At 45.7% G+C, this 11,748-nt stretch overlaps 3 protein-coding genes and 1 long non-coding RNA gene across 6 annotated transcripts; 1 reads left to right on the top strand and 3 right to left on the bottom strand.

Moving 5' to 3' along the window:
* The first annotated feature begins 166 nt into the window (after nt 1-166).
* Nucleotides 167-2,181, top strand: cdkn3 (cyclin dependent kinase inhibitor 3). Its single transcript, XM_057058693.1, has 8 exons — nt 167-224; nt 711-812; nt 888-943; nt 1,024-1,068; nt 1,162-1,384; nt 1,559-1,590; nt 1,680-1,783; nt 1,873-2,181. The coding sequence occupies exons 2-8, from the start codon at nt 733-735 to the stop codon at nt 1,960-1,962; spliced, it is 630 nt and encodes a 209-aa protein (XP_056914673.1). The 5' UTR covers nt 167-224; nt 711-732; the 3' UTR covers nt 1,963-2,181.
* Nucleotides 2,182-2,302: 121 nt separating this feature from the next.
* cnih1 (cornichon family AMPA receptor auxiliary protein 1) lies at nt 2,303-6,508 on the bottom strand. 2 transcript variants are annotated; one of them, XM_057058707.1, is made up of 6 exons: nt 6,348-6,508; nt 5,533-5,601; nt 5,261-5,308; nt 3,666-3,778; nt 3,451-3,594; nt 2,303-3,367 (listed from the first exon to the last, which is right to left on the bottom strand). In XM_057058707.1, the coding sequence occupies exons 1-6, from the start codon at nt 6,426-6,428 to the stop codon at nt 3,340-3,342; spliced, it is 483 nt and encodes a 160-aa protein (XP_056914687.1). In that variant the 5' UTR covers nt 6,429-6,508; the 3' UTR covers nt 2,303-3,339. The 2 variants fall into 2 exon arrangements, with proteins under 2 accessions (XP_056914687.1, XP_056914688.1); XM_057058708.1 differs by lacking the exon at nt 5,261-5,308.
* LOC130539948 (uncharacterized) lies at nt 4,051-5,254 on the bottom strand. Its single transcript, XR_008954258.1, has 2 exons — nt 4,807-5,254; nt 4,051-4,720 (listed from the first exon to the last, which is right to left on the bottom strand). It is a non-coding gene; the product is annotated as an uncharacterized LOC130539948 (long non-coding RNA).
* Nucleotides 6,509-6,721: 213 nt separating the features above from the next.
* Nucleotides 6,722-11,398, bottom strand: gmfb (glia maturation factor, beta). Of its 2 annotated transcripts, XM_057058704.1 has the most exons (7): nt 11,252-11,397; nt 10,000-10,096; nt 9,592-9,641; nt 9,462-9,511; nt 9,229-9,311; nt 9,083-9,156; nt 6,722-8,914 (listed from the first exon to the last, which is right to left on the bottom strand). In XM_057058704.1, the coding sequence occupies exons 1-7, from the start codon at nt 11,252-11,254 to the stop codon at nt 8,843-8,845; spliced, it is 429 nt and encodes a 142-aa protein (XP_056914684.1). In that variant the 5' UTR covers nt 11,255-11,397; the 3' UTR covers nt 6,722-8,842. The 2 variants fall into 2 exon arrangements, with proteins under 2 accessions (XP_056914684.1, XP_056914683.1); XM_057058703.1 differs by having other exon boundaries at nt 9,083-9,311; nt 11,252-11,398.
* Between the last annotated feature and the right edge of the window lie 350 nt (nt 11,399-11,748).

Raw genomic sequence — 11,748 nt, 5'->3', positions numbered from 1 at the left:
TTAAACATTATTAAATAAAGTGACCGTTGCTCCCGTTGTCGCTTCCCTCCGCCCTGGCGGCGCTGCCCGTACATCAAAACAAACGAACGCACGGCGCCATCTGTTGTCAAGTAGGCGTGGTCAGTGTGACGCGCTCGAATGTGATTGGCTGTGAGGCTAAAGGGGTTTTCAAATCGAGGCAGTGTTGACGGAGCTGTCAAAACAGGAGGAGAGCAAAGCTGGTGAGGAAACGAGAGAAAATGCTTCATATTCCTGAAACAAGTAGCCTAAAATCACTTTTGTTATCTCAGAACAACGTGTAGATAAAGTTACAATGGGAATGCGGTGTGCGTATTTCTATTTCCGTCCGAACATTCTCAGTAACATCGCTGCTGGGTGTCGACAGTTGTGACAGTAATTTTAATATATATTTTCCTTGTATTTAAATATCTGACTATGCATTTCGTCTCAGCTGCTCGCCATCTTACATATGAGTATATTTTATTCATGGTTTACATTCTAGGGTAGCCTAGGTGCCTGCTGAGGTAATTAGCATTCACTTTTAATTAGCATTCATGTTAGCCCAACACACTTTATGACGTAATGCAGTTCAAAAAGAACCTAAACAACGTGCAAAAGAGGGAAACACTGAATTGCTGAAGGAGAAGGAAATGTTTGGATGTGCACGTTTACATGAATGTGACCTGTAAAGCTCTGAACTATTACAAGTGGTTTGTTGTCCCAGTTTCCGCCATGAGGACTAGTGAGTTCGACTCCTCATCTGAAGAGGAGGAGGTCGGGGAGGAGCAGCTGACTCCTCTCCACATCTCCTGGTGAGTTCCAGCTGCAGCAGGAAGCGTTGGCGCGCTGTGAAACAGAAGCTGAGGTGTGTTGTGCTTGGCTCAAAGGTTACCATTGTCTGTGGTGGAGTGCTCGCAGTTCCTGGGCATCTGTGCCCTTCCAGGTGAGACACACCTTTAATGTTCTCACACCGTTCCCGCCTTCACCCGACCGACATTCAGTCTTTACTTCATCTCAACTCAGGGTGCAAATACAAAGACGTCCGCAGGAGCCTGGAGAGAGACGTTGGTAAGAAGACCCGAGTCCAAAAGTGATTTCAACATCAGCCTTTTCGCTCGCTCTTGAGGAGAATCGTGACTGTTGGAGGTCCTCTCCCACCAGAGGAGCTCCAGAACCAGGGGGTGCAGGAGGTCTTTGTATTCTGCAGCAGGGCAGAGCTCCACCGGTACCGAGTTCCCTCCCTGCTGGACGTCTACCAGCAGCGAGGCTTCTGCGTCCACCACATGCCGTTCCCGGACGGGGACGTCCCGGAGCTGGAGCAGTGCTGCCGGATCCTGGAGGAGCTGCAGACCAGCCTGGAGAACAACAGGAGGACCGTGATCCAGTGAGCCGAGTTATTCCTGTTGATTTTTCATGAAACTTCACATTTCCTTCAGTCTGTGTGAGACTGGTTTGGTTGGACTTGAGAATGTAAATGTGAAGCAACAGGACTCCTGTCAGGAATGTAGAACCTCCTCATGGCGGTACTCAAACACACCGTTTTTCCCTCCTCCCTCAGCTGTTACGGAGGTCTTGGCAGATCCGGATTAAGTAAGAATCTCGCCTTCCCGCCTCTGTAGCCCAGTCCATTCCTCTCTGGGGGCTTCATTCCAGCCTCCCTCTGCCCTTTTCTGCCCCAGTCGCCGCCTGTCTGCTGCTTCGTCTCTCGGTGTCGCTGACGGAGAACAAGGTGATCGAGATCCTCAGGGAGCACCGAGGAGGCGGAGCCATCCAAACGGTGAAGGTCGGTTGAGGCGCCGCTCGGCATTAAAAAGGCAGAAACCTCTGATAACAGGAAGATGTCCACAGATAACGTGCACGTTTCCTCTGCAGCAGTACAACTTCCTGCACGAGTTCCGGGAAAAGTACAAAGCCTACGTGGAGAGCCGGAGGGCGTCCCCGGAGCGCTCGGTGTCCCGGTGATCCTCGGGGGATCTCTGCCGGTGTGAGGTTTCTGTTCTGCGACTGCACTTTAACGGGATAATGGAATGTTTTTGTCCTCATTAGAACATTAAAAAGATGATTTGGGAGATAAATCATGCTTCTCCGTCAACGTTCTCAAGAAATCACAGCTTTATGGGGAAAAACTGGTTCATTTTCCAGTTTAATTCTGAACTTCACAGTAAATTTTGGCAAAATTAACTCCCGCTTCTCACGTTGCTTTCATTTATATTGTGTGGGGAAAAAGATGAATCCTGAGATGCTAAACTCAGTTTCACCGACTCTTCTCTTCCCGGACTGTTCAAAGAAATCCACAACAACATTCCTGGATCGTTTTATTTAGATTCAAACAACTTTGACATTTCCTGGTGAGACATGATGGGAAAAATACAAACTGATAAAGCGTCGTCGTACCGTGATGATAAAACTGGAAATAAATACTTCCAGATTCCGTTCAAGGGCCAAAACGACTCTGGATTCTGGTCTGGAGGCGACTCCGCACCACAAGGAGTGCTTTGATATCACGCAAAAGTGAAAATAAATAAAGGGCGGCGCTCCTAACAGGGAAAAACAAGATGCACAGCCACAGAATTCCACACATTCAACAGGATGGCACATCAGCAGATTCCTAACAAACAGAAATCCAGGAAGTGGGAAAACCAGAGCGGCGCTGCTGCTACGTGGCGCCTCTGAAATGTACAGATATCTACGCTTCTACTGGGTTCACAAACACGCTTCCGTGGATCCAACGGGATGTTCAACACGTCTGAAAATACACGTCAGGTTTTGGGAGTCGGTGCTGCGCCGCGACTGATCGTCCCCGCGCAGCACCCGTCAACGAGGATAGTAACCCGTGAAGCTCAGCCCGCGCCGCCGCACCCTGGGGTCTGAAAACGTCGAGTCTGCACCTGCGTCGTCCTGCTGGGTCCGTCTGGATGCCAGAGGAAATTAGCTGCTAGAGCCCAGAACCTGGTTGACGGAGAACGCTAACGCAGTTAGCACGCGGCTCCGCCTCCTCACAGAAGCGAGTCTAGCTAGTCTGAAAAGAACTGAAGAGAAAAAAGCTTTATTTGAATCAAAAGCATCAGAAAAAAAGAGCACATCAATAATAAAAAAAAGAAAAAAGGATGTCCGTCTGGGCTTTTAAGTGTTTTCCATAAAAAGTATCTCTAGTGTAATGGCAGGAACGCTGCAGCAGAGGTGGGTTTAAAATGGCTAAATGGGTCTGGACTGACAGTCTGTGCTGCGAGTGAGGGGTCGAGATCATCCGTCTCCAGCAGGTCCAGTGCTGCAGCACCAGGATCAGAGTTTCTGGTCGTCTACTGTACATGCAGGTCCCGTTCCCCCTTGGCGTCCATTTTAGGAGCTCACCAGAACATAAATCATCCTGTAAGAGAAGCAAAGGAAGGTCCATCACACGTTTCACGGTGTCGTTCTGCTTTCAAAAGCCCGGCGAGCGCGGCTTCCTACCCGTAGAGATAGTAGAAGAAGGAGAGCAGGTAGAAGGCCAGCTTACACCAGCCTTCTTTCTGACAGAAGGCCAGGATGTCGGCGTTCATGATGGTCGTGGGGTCGTACAGTCCGGGGGAGCTCATCACGGGCCTGCTCGTGTACCTGCGACAGAGGTTCTGGTGAGCGACGCCCCCGCAGCAGCGGCTCAGGCAGCAGGCGGGTTCCTCACTCACCTCCAGACGTGGTAGGCCAGCAGCGGCAGGTTCAGGCAGAGGGTGAGCCACTCGGCCGCGCAGAAGAACATCACGCAGAAGAAGAAATGGATGAGGTACTCCGGGAGAACCAGCTGCACGGAGCAGAAGGCAAAGAAACCGTCACGCCCACGAAACAGCGACTTCCTCCTGGCGCGGGTGGACTGACGAGTGCGTAACGTTGTGAAACGCCAGGAGCTAAAGGCTGAACTGGCAGAACCTCAGAGGAACTGACTAAAGGGCTCTGGAGGAAGTGGACGTCTGGAAAATGACAGTCAGCTCCAAGGAGACGGGCGTGAATACCAATGAGCTGCTCTAAACGTGTTCTGGATCAGACTGCCAGGACCAGCCCGAGTGATTTCACAACATTCTGACACGTGGAGAAGAACTGGGGGGCGCCAGTGAGCACTGCCGTCATGCACTGGTCTGTGTGGACGCGCTGGGTGAAAAATTAAGATTCCACCACCTGCAAACGGGATTAACCAACTTCCGACAGCCTCTCTGCAGCTGTTGGGGCAACGCTGAAATTTGCTCCGCACACTTGCAAATGGCTGGAAAGGGTTAATTTCTCACCCTGCTTAGAGGTCATGCACCTGCTCAGTGAAACGGGGGGGTCCACCGATAGCTCTGAAGAACATTTTGCACATCTTCAGCGAGGACAAACACAAACAGGCCCCGTCTGACCATGCTGTGGGGTTGTTTCACCAAGCACAAGAAAGCCATGCACCCAAAAAGAGCAGGGGGGGTAACAAACGGCCCACAGATGGAAAGGTGTAGGAGGAGGAAGGTGCAGCGGCTGTGACGTGCCGACCCCCTGCACTGTGCTGCCAAATACAGAACGAGATCAGAGCTCAGAACAGGCCTGAGCGCCAGAGTCACATGACTCTTCCTACCCAGACATTAACCAATCAGAGCAGCTCAAAGTCGCTGAGCTGGGCGATGCCGATTCTGCAGCCATCTGTCCTGATCCACAGGTGAGGAAGATCAGAGCCAAAGATGAGCTCATGTACAGCAGCTGAGTCCTGCTGATAGCTGACCTGCACCCCCCACCCCGAGGAAACGCCCAATTAGCTCAAGTTTACCGATTTGAAGCTAAGTGAACCCAAAGAGGAGCAATATAAACCTGATCTGACTTCAGATTTCCTGTTCCTGGCATTAGTGTTGACTCTCTGTACCAGTAAAACACTATTTGCAAACAAAGGGTAGGTTGTTATAAGTCCATGCAAGTTTAGAGCATTTGCAAGTCTTTTCAGTTAACAGCTACACTCATCTTTTTACATTAGTATTAGTAGTAAACAACACGCACGGCTCCTTGAGTTAACAGCATACAAACGACATCGAGGAGACTAAACTGGCCTCATAAATTACAAGACGGACGATTCTGCTTTCCCAGGGATCCCCAGACGGACGCCCATGTCAGGGGTGTTCAGGTTAAACGCTCTCCAGCTAACGCGGACAGAGGCACGAGCGTCTGATCCTAAAGCTGAGATTAGTTAACTGAAAAGACGTTTGCAAACACTTCGCCGTGCAAAGATGACAAGACTGCAGACCGACTTGAACTAGAGATTGGTACAAACCTTCAAGGCAATTCTGACTCTCTTAATCTTTTTGACCTTTTCAACTGTCTTTTATGCCGTTAACAAAGTGCAAAAAACAGATTAGGGAAAACAAAAACAACAACAGCCGTTAGAGTTTGACTGCATAACAGGCAGGTTATTCAGCAAAACAGTGCAGAGAAATGATAGCGGGAGACATTTAACCTGAAAATAAATGAGTAACCTGGACAGAGCATATGTGCATGCAGTAAAAGAGGCCAGGGAGGAGTGTCTGGAGGCTGGGGGCCACTTACCGGATTTAAGGTGTTACACTGATCTATAGGGTTCTTGTAATCAGTCTTCAGCTCATCGAATGCTATTATCTGAGGAATAAACAACAGTGTAACGTTAACACACATGTCACGAATAGCCAACAACAGGATAAAAGCTTAAGCCTAATAAACTGATTAATTTCATCTCACTAAATGACAACTTATTTTGCTATAGGGCTGTTTCTTCCTGGACATCATTTGGAAGACATCAAGACCTTATTAGTATATATTCCTTAGATTTGAATCTCGTTCCATAGCCCTTACTTTGTTTAATTCATTCTTCATGTACATGTTTTAAAAGGACATCTGGTTTATGTTGGTTACACTTCTTCACCCATAAGAACACAAGTGAATATCAAGTTAATTACACCTCTCTTAACATGAATAATGAATGAAATAATAACAGAGCAGTTTAGCATCTTTGCTAGCTGACGTTTAGAACACAGGTAAATGGATAAACACCTGGTAAATTACCTGCTAATCGCGACAACAGAGGTGGATTTTAATTAAGATAACACCACGTCAAAACAACATTTATACCGGGGTGGGTTTTGTTTCCCAGGCGATCGCTAACGTTCGTCATTCATTCTGTAGCTACCAAACCAGGCGCTGGGCCTGTAGGTGGACCCGGATATCATCGCAGGTACCGCGGGTAGCCTCCGCCAAAGTCCCGCCTGAGCGGCTAAACGGGCCTAGCTTTAGCCACCGGCCTCCCTCGCCTTTTCGTCCGCTCCTGTTCGTCGCCTCCGACAGGCAGGACAACAGTCATGAATCGTGCGGCCTCAGCTTGTACTTACGTGCCAGATAGCGAAGAAAATAAGCGCCGCCGTGAGCAGCAGAGCCAGCATATAACAAAAGGCCGCGAATGTGAACGCCATTACTTCGCTTCTGCTCGTCGGATCCCGGCGGGTGATGCAGGCAGCCTCGCGACCGTTTGCGGCTGAGTCGCCTCGTCTTCTTCTGTGGTTTTAAAGTAGTGCAGCGCACCAGCGCCCCCTTCTGCTCACAATTGGTAACGGACTGTTGAAGATGCTAGTTTTCCAATAGCCACTAAAAGAGGTGATACTTAAATATACACGCTGAATCAAGGAGTTAACATCCTTAAAATCTTCTGACATAAAATAAGATTTCAAATTAAAAACTTGAGAATTCAATTCAAGTTACACCCAAACGCTTTAAACACGACTGCCGTTTTATTCAGACAATATGACAGACATTTTGTTTTAAATGGAGAAAATACAAATATATCAAGTTTCACTCCACGAGGCAGCTGTTTATGAAACATCTTTGATGGTTTTACTAACAAGGGCAGAAGAGCTAAGCATTCGATCCAAGACACCACGAGCTTAAAGACATATCTGCAGCTGACTGAGGTCAGATATACAAGGAATTCACCAAACAGGAGTTAGATCCACAGGATATGACCAAATACATGGCTCAATATAGATACATCAGAGAAAGTCATTCTGACAACTCATTTTCACCAACAAAAAGAGTGGATTTCCTCAAAGAAATGACAGAATGTGAGAGGAATGATTGTGAGATGTTAATCTTGCTCCTTATGAAAGAATTTGCATGCATGAAACGTTCCCGAATCATCTTAATGTCGTCTCATTTTTTGATTTCTCAATCTCAGTTGAAAAAAAAAATCAGACCGGTTGTTCCTTCGCATTTTCAAGCATGCGCATCTGTTTAAGGTAGCTCTTCACATTTCAAAATGTTATTAAAGAGAAATAGATGCCAACAATGTCATTTCTCAAAAGGTCCAACTACTATTACAATGTTTTTGCAGTTTCCAGAGTCAAGAAAAGCTCAAATACACACGTTCGGCTCAAACAGGGAAAGAGAACATTCAACGGGAGATTCACCCACGACAGAATAACACTGATCCTGTGGAGAGCACAGCATCAATCGTAGCTCCGTCGCTGTCAATAAACAGCGAAAGCAGCGATTACACCCACATGCGCTGTTTTTAATTTGTTAAAACTCCCCGAAAATGTAAATTAATTCATTGATTTACACTAACTGGCGTGTTTGTGCATATTTCAGTCAGAATTAAGACACTTTTCATTTAACAGGAGAAAAATCCTGGTCTATGGTATGCTTGTATACTTAATTTATTATAATTGAGCCAAAGGGCCACAAATCCAGTTGAAGACAAGGCATTTGGATGAAGACAAAAGGTTATATTATATATATTCCCTCAACCATTTTCAAAGTATATTCAAACAACATTATTATTTCCAGGTGTGCAACTGGAGTGTGGATGGAGGAATTCTTTTAAAAGCCGCAAATCCTTAAAATATTAGCAACTATCTTGGAGTTTTGGTGCGCTGGAGTCTCTGTAATCCTGATGCAAAAACACTAAAAATAACAGATGTCACTCTTGGTCCAGAAAAACAGCCAAACCGTCACATCAGGGTCCAGAAAAGTTCCACCTTTGGATTTTAAATGTGTGATGGGTCACAATAACCTCAGTCACATCAAATAAACAGGCAAAAAAAAAGGAATACTGGCACATCTACATCAGCCTCCAGAGCAGAATTGGTAAAATTCTGTCCCATGTGGAAAAGAGACAGAGGTCGGAACGTTAGATCGAAGCGACTTTAAAAAGGGCAACATTCATAAACACTAATAACGACTGTGACTCCCAATATTCACCGACAATCTGTGCGACACCGCCGCTGCCAATGCAGCAGAATCAAGACGCTCACACCCATCACGGCTACTCAGTCAGTAACAACACGTTGGGTTTGGAATGTTTCTGCATAAATGGGATTCTCCAGAGTATAAGACGAAATCGGAGGACAGGTTTTACCCATGAGCCACGGGAAATATGGGAGGATTCGCACCGCTGATACATGGGTAAAGCTACAGAACACCCTATATATGTCTGAGGAGTGCCAAAGAGATCAACTAAAGCTCAGTAAACCAAATCTGCAACTAAAGATACAAAATTAAACACTAAAGAGTCAAATAAAGAAAATGCTCCATTATTCTACGTGTTTCTGTCCACTTAAGCGCTACAGGAGACTGAATTCAGCAGACAAAACTGTCACAAAGAGACCGTGTGGGACACAGAAGCAGACCTGCGTTAAACAGCCGCGTCACTTCAGCACCAGAGCTGCATATCCCACCACCCCTGTTAAGAGGAGCCCACAGCCCAGCAGAGAATCAGTCACAACAACCATTTAAATCAGGTCTGACACAAAGAGGAAAATGCTAAATCTTTCTGGGTTTTTATCTTCTTCTCCCAACCCGTGTGAAGGGGATTCTCCTCAGGAGACGGCATTTAGCCGAAGAAGCCCAGTTTCTCTCTGAGCCACTCCTCTGTCAGGTCCTCTGTGTTTCTGATCTCAAACACCTGCAAAAAAAATAAATAAAAAGTGTAAGCATTTTGCATCCAAGTTGCAAGCTTCAGGTACATCAGAGAGATGAACAGAACCACTGAAAATCCAAATTATTAGAGCTGCAGAAACAAAAAAACCAAAACCATGTTGATGGTGATGCTAGAAGGGCAAAGCTGACAGACCTTGGACAGCTGGACGGTGTGTACCAGTTTATTTTTGCTCCCTGCGTACATCATCTGCTGCTCCGGTCTGCAGCCTGCAGGAAACACCGACATTAACCACAGAGAAGCAGGACACATGCAGAAACACGCAGGACGACTTTCCTTACCCACTGGACTGGAGAAGATGAAGCAGAGTGGGTAGGAGACGCGTCCGTCATCGTGCTGGTACTTGTAACTGTAGACGATGAACGTGCCGGTTGTTAAGGAGAGAACATTCAGGAGGGAAGGAATGCAGGAAGAAAACAGATAAAGTGGGGTAAGTGGAGGGAAAACCAGGTGGAGGGAGGATTTAGAGACTGAGATGGAGGATGAAACTGATGAAATAATCGTCAAAGGATATCTGGGCTGTCTCTCAGGAAGCTCATCCTTTAGATCGTCAGGAGAAATGTCCTGGAAACACACAAGTGATGATCAATTCAGTCTCCCACCTGGGAAAGACAAGATTTCACAGGCTCTAAGAGCTAACTTGCCTCGTGCTCTTCTTCCAGAATCACCAGCTGCTTGTCTTTATCAATCTTCACTAAAAAAAAAAAAGGAAATACATGATGAAATCTTCAAATCCACCAGGAGAACAGACATAAATTCAGATGATATTATTGCAAACTACTGTATAAAAGAGGTGTGTGTAGCAGAGAATGTGGAGGATAAAGCTCAAAAAATGTAATCAGCCACACCACCTGCTGCTTTTATGCTGCGTCCTACATTTTTCTTTTTTTCCTCCTTTCGTTATGTAGGTCAGATTTATCGAGTGTGTTTCCCTAACATCTGTTTAAACCAGGACAAAAGTGCTGCCTGACAGAGCTCGACAAGCACCACTAACTCCTCTGTCTAACCTGTCCATTTACCCCCTCTGTCCCAGTATAACACATAAAACTCACTTATGATGGCTGCGTTGTTGGTCTCCTTCCGGAAACGGAACTCCTTCAGCTTTTTAACCAGGTCTTCATCCACCTCACAAACCACCAGTGATTCACTCTGAGGAGAACAATGATCAGTGAGCCCAGAATCATGGGAAAAAAACCCACAAACTGTTCTGATTCGTGTGGGGTTTTTTGCACGGATACAGACATTCTCTGAGTGTTTGATTTAAATGATGCACAAAGCAGACACACTGAGCTACCAAATGAATGCAAAAACTTTATTAGTGTGGGATTCTGCGCGAATGAATCTGGGGAAATAAAGGAGGCTTTTCTCTTTCACACATACACACCCGTCAGGTTACATAATACCACCACAAAGACATAAATTTGAGTTCTAAAATTACACCTGTTTGAACAGATGGGAGGTGGAAGCCGGGATTTCACTGAGCTCAGCAGGGAAATCTATACAGATTATGATGAAATTCAAGTGTCTGTGGTTTCTGCTACAACAGTTGTGGAGGGAAGGACTAAAAGATTGCACAAGGCGTGACAAAGCAAGCAAACACTGAACGCCACAGGTCCACTTATGGTTCAAATCTTCTCACACTGACAGCTAGCCCGCTAGTTCGGCTAACAACTCAAACAATAATTCAGAGTGCGCGAACCTCTGCCCAAATTCAGACAGATCATCTCACTAGTGGCAAGATTTCTAAAGCATAGGATGGGTGGACGGACGGTGGAATTGCCACGACCTACAAACGAAAGAAAAGCGTCTGAGCTAGCGATGACCGAGCCCAGACACGTTAAGCAACAAAGCGGGGGCAAGCTAACAGCACCAAGCCGCACGGCTACAGGAACCCCTGCCGCTGGGATTTCAAAATAACAGTCCCTAACGATTCGCAATCACATAATTTCTTTAAGATTTACTGGTGAAAGCGTCTCGTTAGTTTTTGATGACCACTACCTTTTTAGGAAGAGTTAATGTTAAATTACAGAAACGACGGGACAGTCGTTTACGGTGTTTTAAACGTTCGAAAACGTCCTTTCTTTGGTTTTACTTTGGAATGACCAACCGGAAACCCCGTATTTCTGCTGCATCCAACTTAATGCAAATACGATGAACGGAGGGTGTAACTAATGTTAGTATGCTAACACGGGCGATTTCTTTGCTTAGTTTTCTAAAAGATGTGACTGAACTTTGTAGTTGTTACCAAGACCCAATTCTTAGATGCAAACCAGGTTAATTATATGGAGCGAGAGGCGGACTCACCATTGTTGCGGAGCAGGAAATCCTCTGAAGCTGCAGCTGCGGCTCTGAGAGGAAGAGAAACGCTGGAAATGGTTTTTTCAAACTCCCCTCATCTTGTGACTGTTGACTGGCCAATCCCAAACAAGCTCACTTCCTCCAGACGTTACCATGGTGAATAAACACACAAAAACCAAACTTTAGAAACATAAATATGGAAAAAAGTACCTCTTAACTCTGTTAAGGATAGAAGACCGTTAAGTTTTTGTGCGAAAGAGAAATAAGAGACGAGAAAATTGACCAGAAACAAAGAATGCAAACTAATGTAACAAGTACTAACATAAATTACATAAATTATATGCAATGAGCTGCAAATATACATCTATATTCAAAGAGATAAAAAAGAGGAAAATTTAATAACAGTATGATTATTTTCTTGCATCGAAATTGTTCATTTTAGTATTCAGATTTCTAAAATTTAGAGCAGTTATATAATAGTAACGTTTTATGGTGTCATTTCA

The sequence above is a fragment of the Takifugu flavidus genome, chromosome 16, assembly GCF_003711565.1.
Source record: "Takifugu flavidus isolate HTHZ2018 chromosome 16, ASM371156v2, whole genome shotgun sequence".
Classification (NCBI taxonomy): Eukaryota; Metazoa; Chordata; class Actinopteri; order Tetraodontiformes; family Tetraodontidae; genus Takifugu; species Takifugu flavidus.
Note: the sequence above shows the minus strand (reverse complement) of the source record. Positions and strands in the feature narration are given on the sequence as shown.

What these genes read in the sequence shown, in the direction of transcription:
- cnih1 (XM_057058707.1), bottom strand. Translation starts at nt 6,428, where the DNA reads ATGGCGTTCACATTCGCGGCCTTTTGTTATATGCTGGCTCTGCTGCTC. An exon ending in GAGTCAGAATTGCCTTGAAG is followed by an intron (nt 3,779 to 5,260) that starts GTTTGTACCAAT and finishes TGCTCCGTGCAG; the next exon opens with CTGGTTCTCCCGGAGTACCT. An exon ending in CTGGCCTACCACGTCTGGAG is followed by an intron (nt 3,595 to 3,665) that starts GTGAGTGAGGAA and finishes CCTCTGTCGCAG; the next exon opens with GTACACGAGCAGGCCCGTGA.
- gmfb (XM_057058703.1), bottom strand. An exon ending in CAACAACGCAGCCATCATAA is followed by an intron (nt 9,642 to 9,999) that starts GTGAGTTTTATG and finishes TTTTTTTTTTAG; the next exon opens with TGAAGATTGATAAAGACAAG. An exon ending in CTTCCTGAGAGACAGCCCAG is followed by an intron (nt 9,312 to 9,461) that starts ATATCCTTTGAC and finishes AACAACCGGCAC; the next exon opens with GTTCATCGTCTACAGTTACA.
- cdkn3 (XM_057058693.1), top strand. Translation starts at nt 733, where the DNA reads ATGAGGACTAGTGAGTTCGACTCCTCATCTGAAGAGGAGGAGGTCGGG. An exon ending in ACTCCTCTCCACATCTCCTG is followed by an intron (nt 813 to 887) that starts GTGAGTTCCAGC and finishes CTTGGCTCAAAG; the next exon opens with GTTACCATTGTCTGTGGTGG. An exon ending in GAGCCTGGAGAGAGACGTTG is followed by an intron (nt 1,069 to 1,161) that starts GTAAGAAGACCC and finishes CTCTCCCACCAG; the next exon opens with AGGAGCTCCAGAACCAGGGG.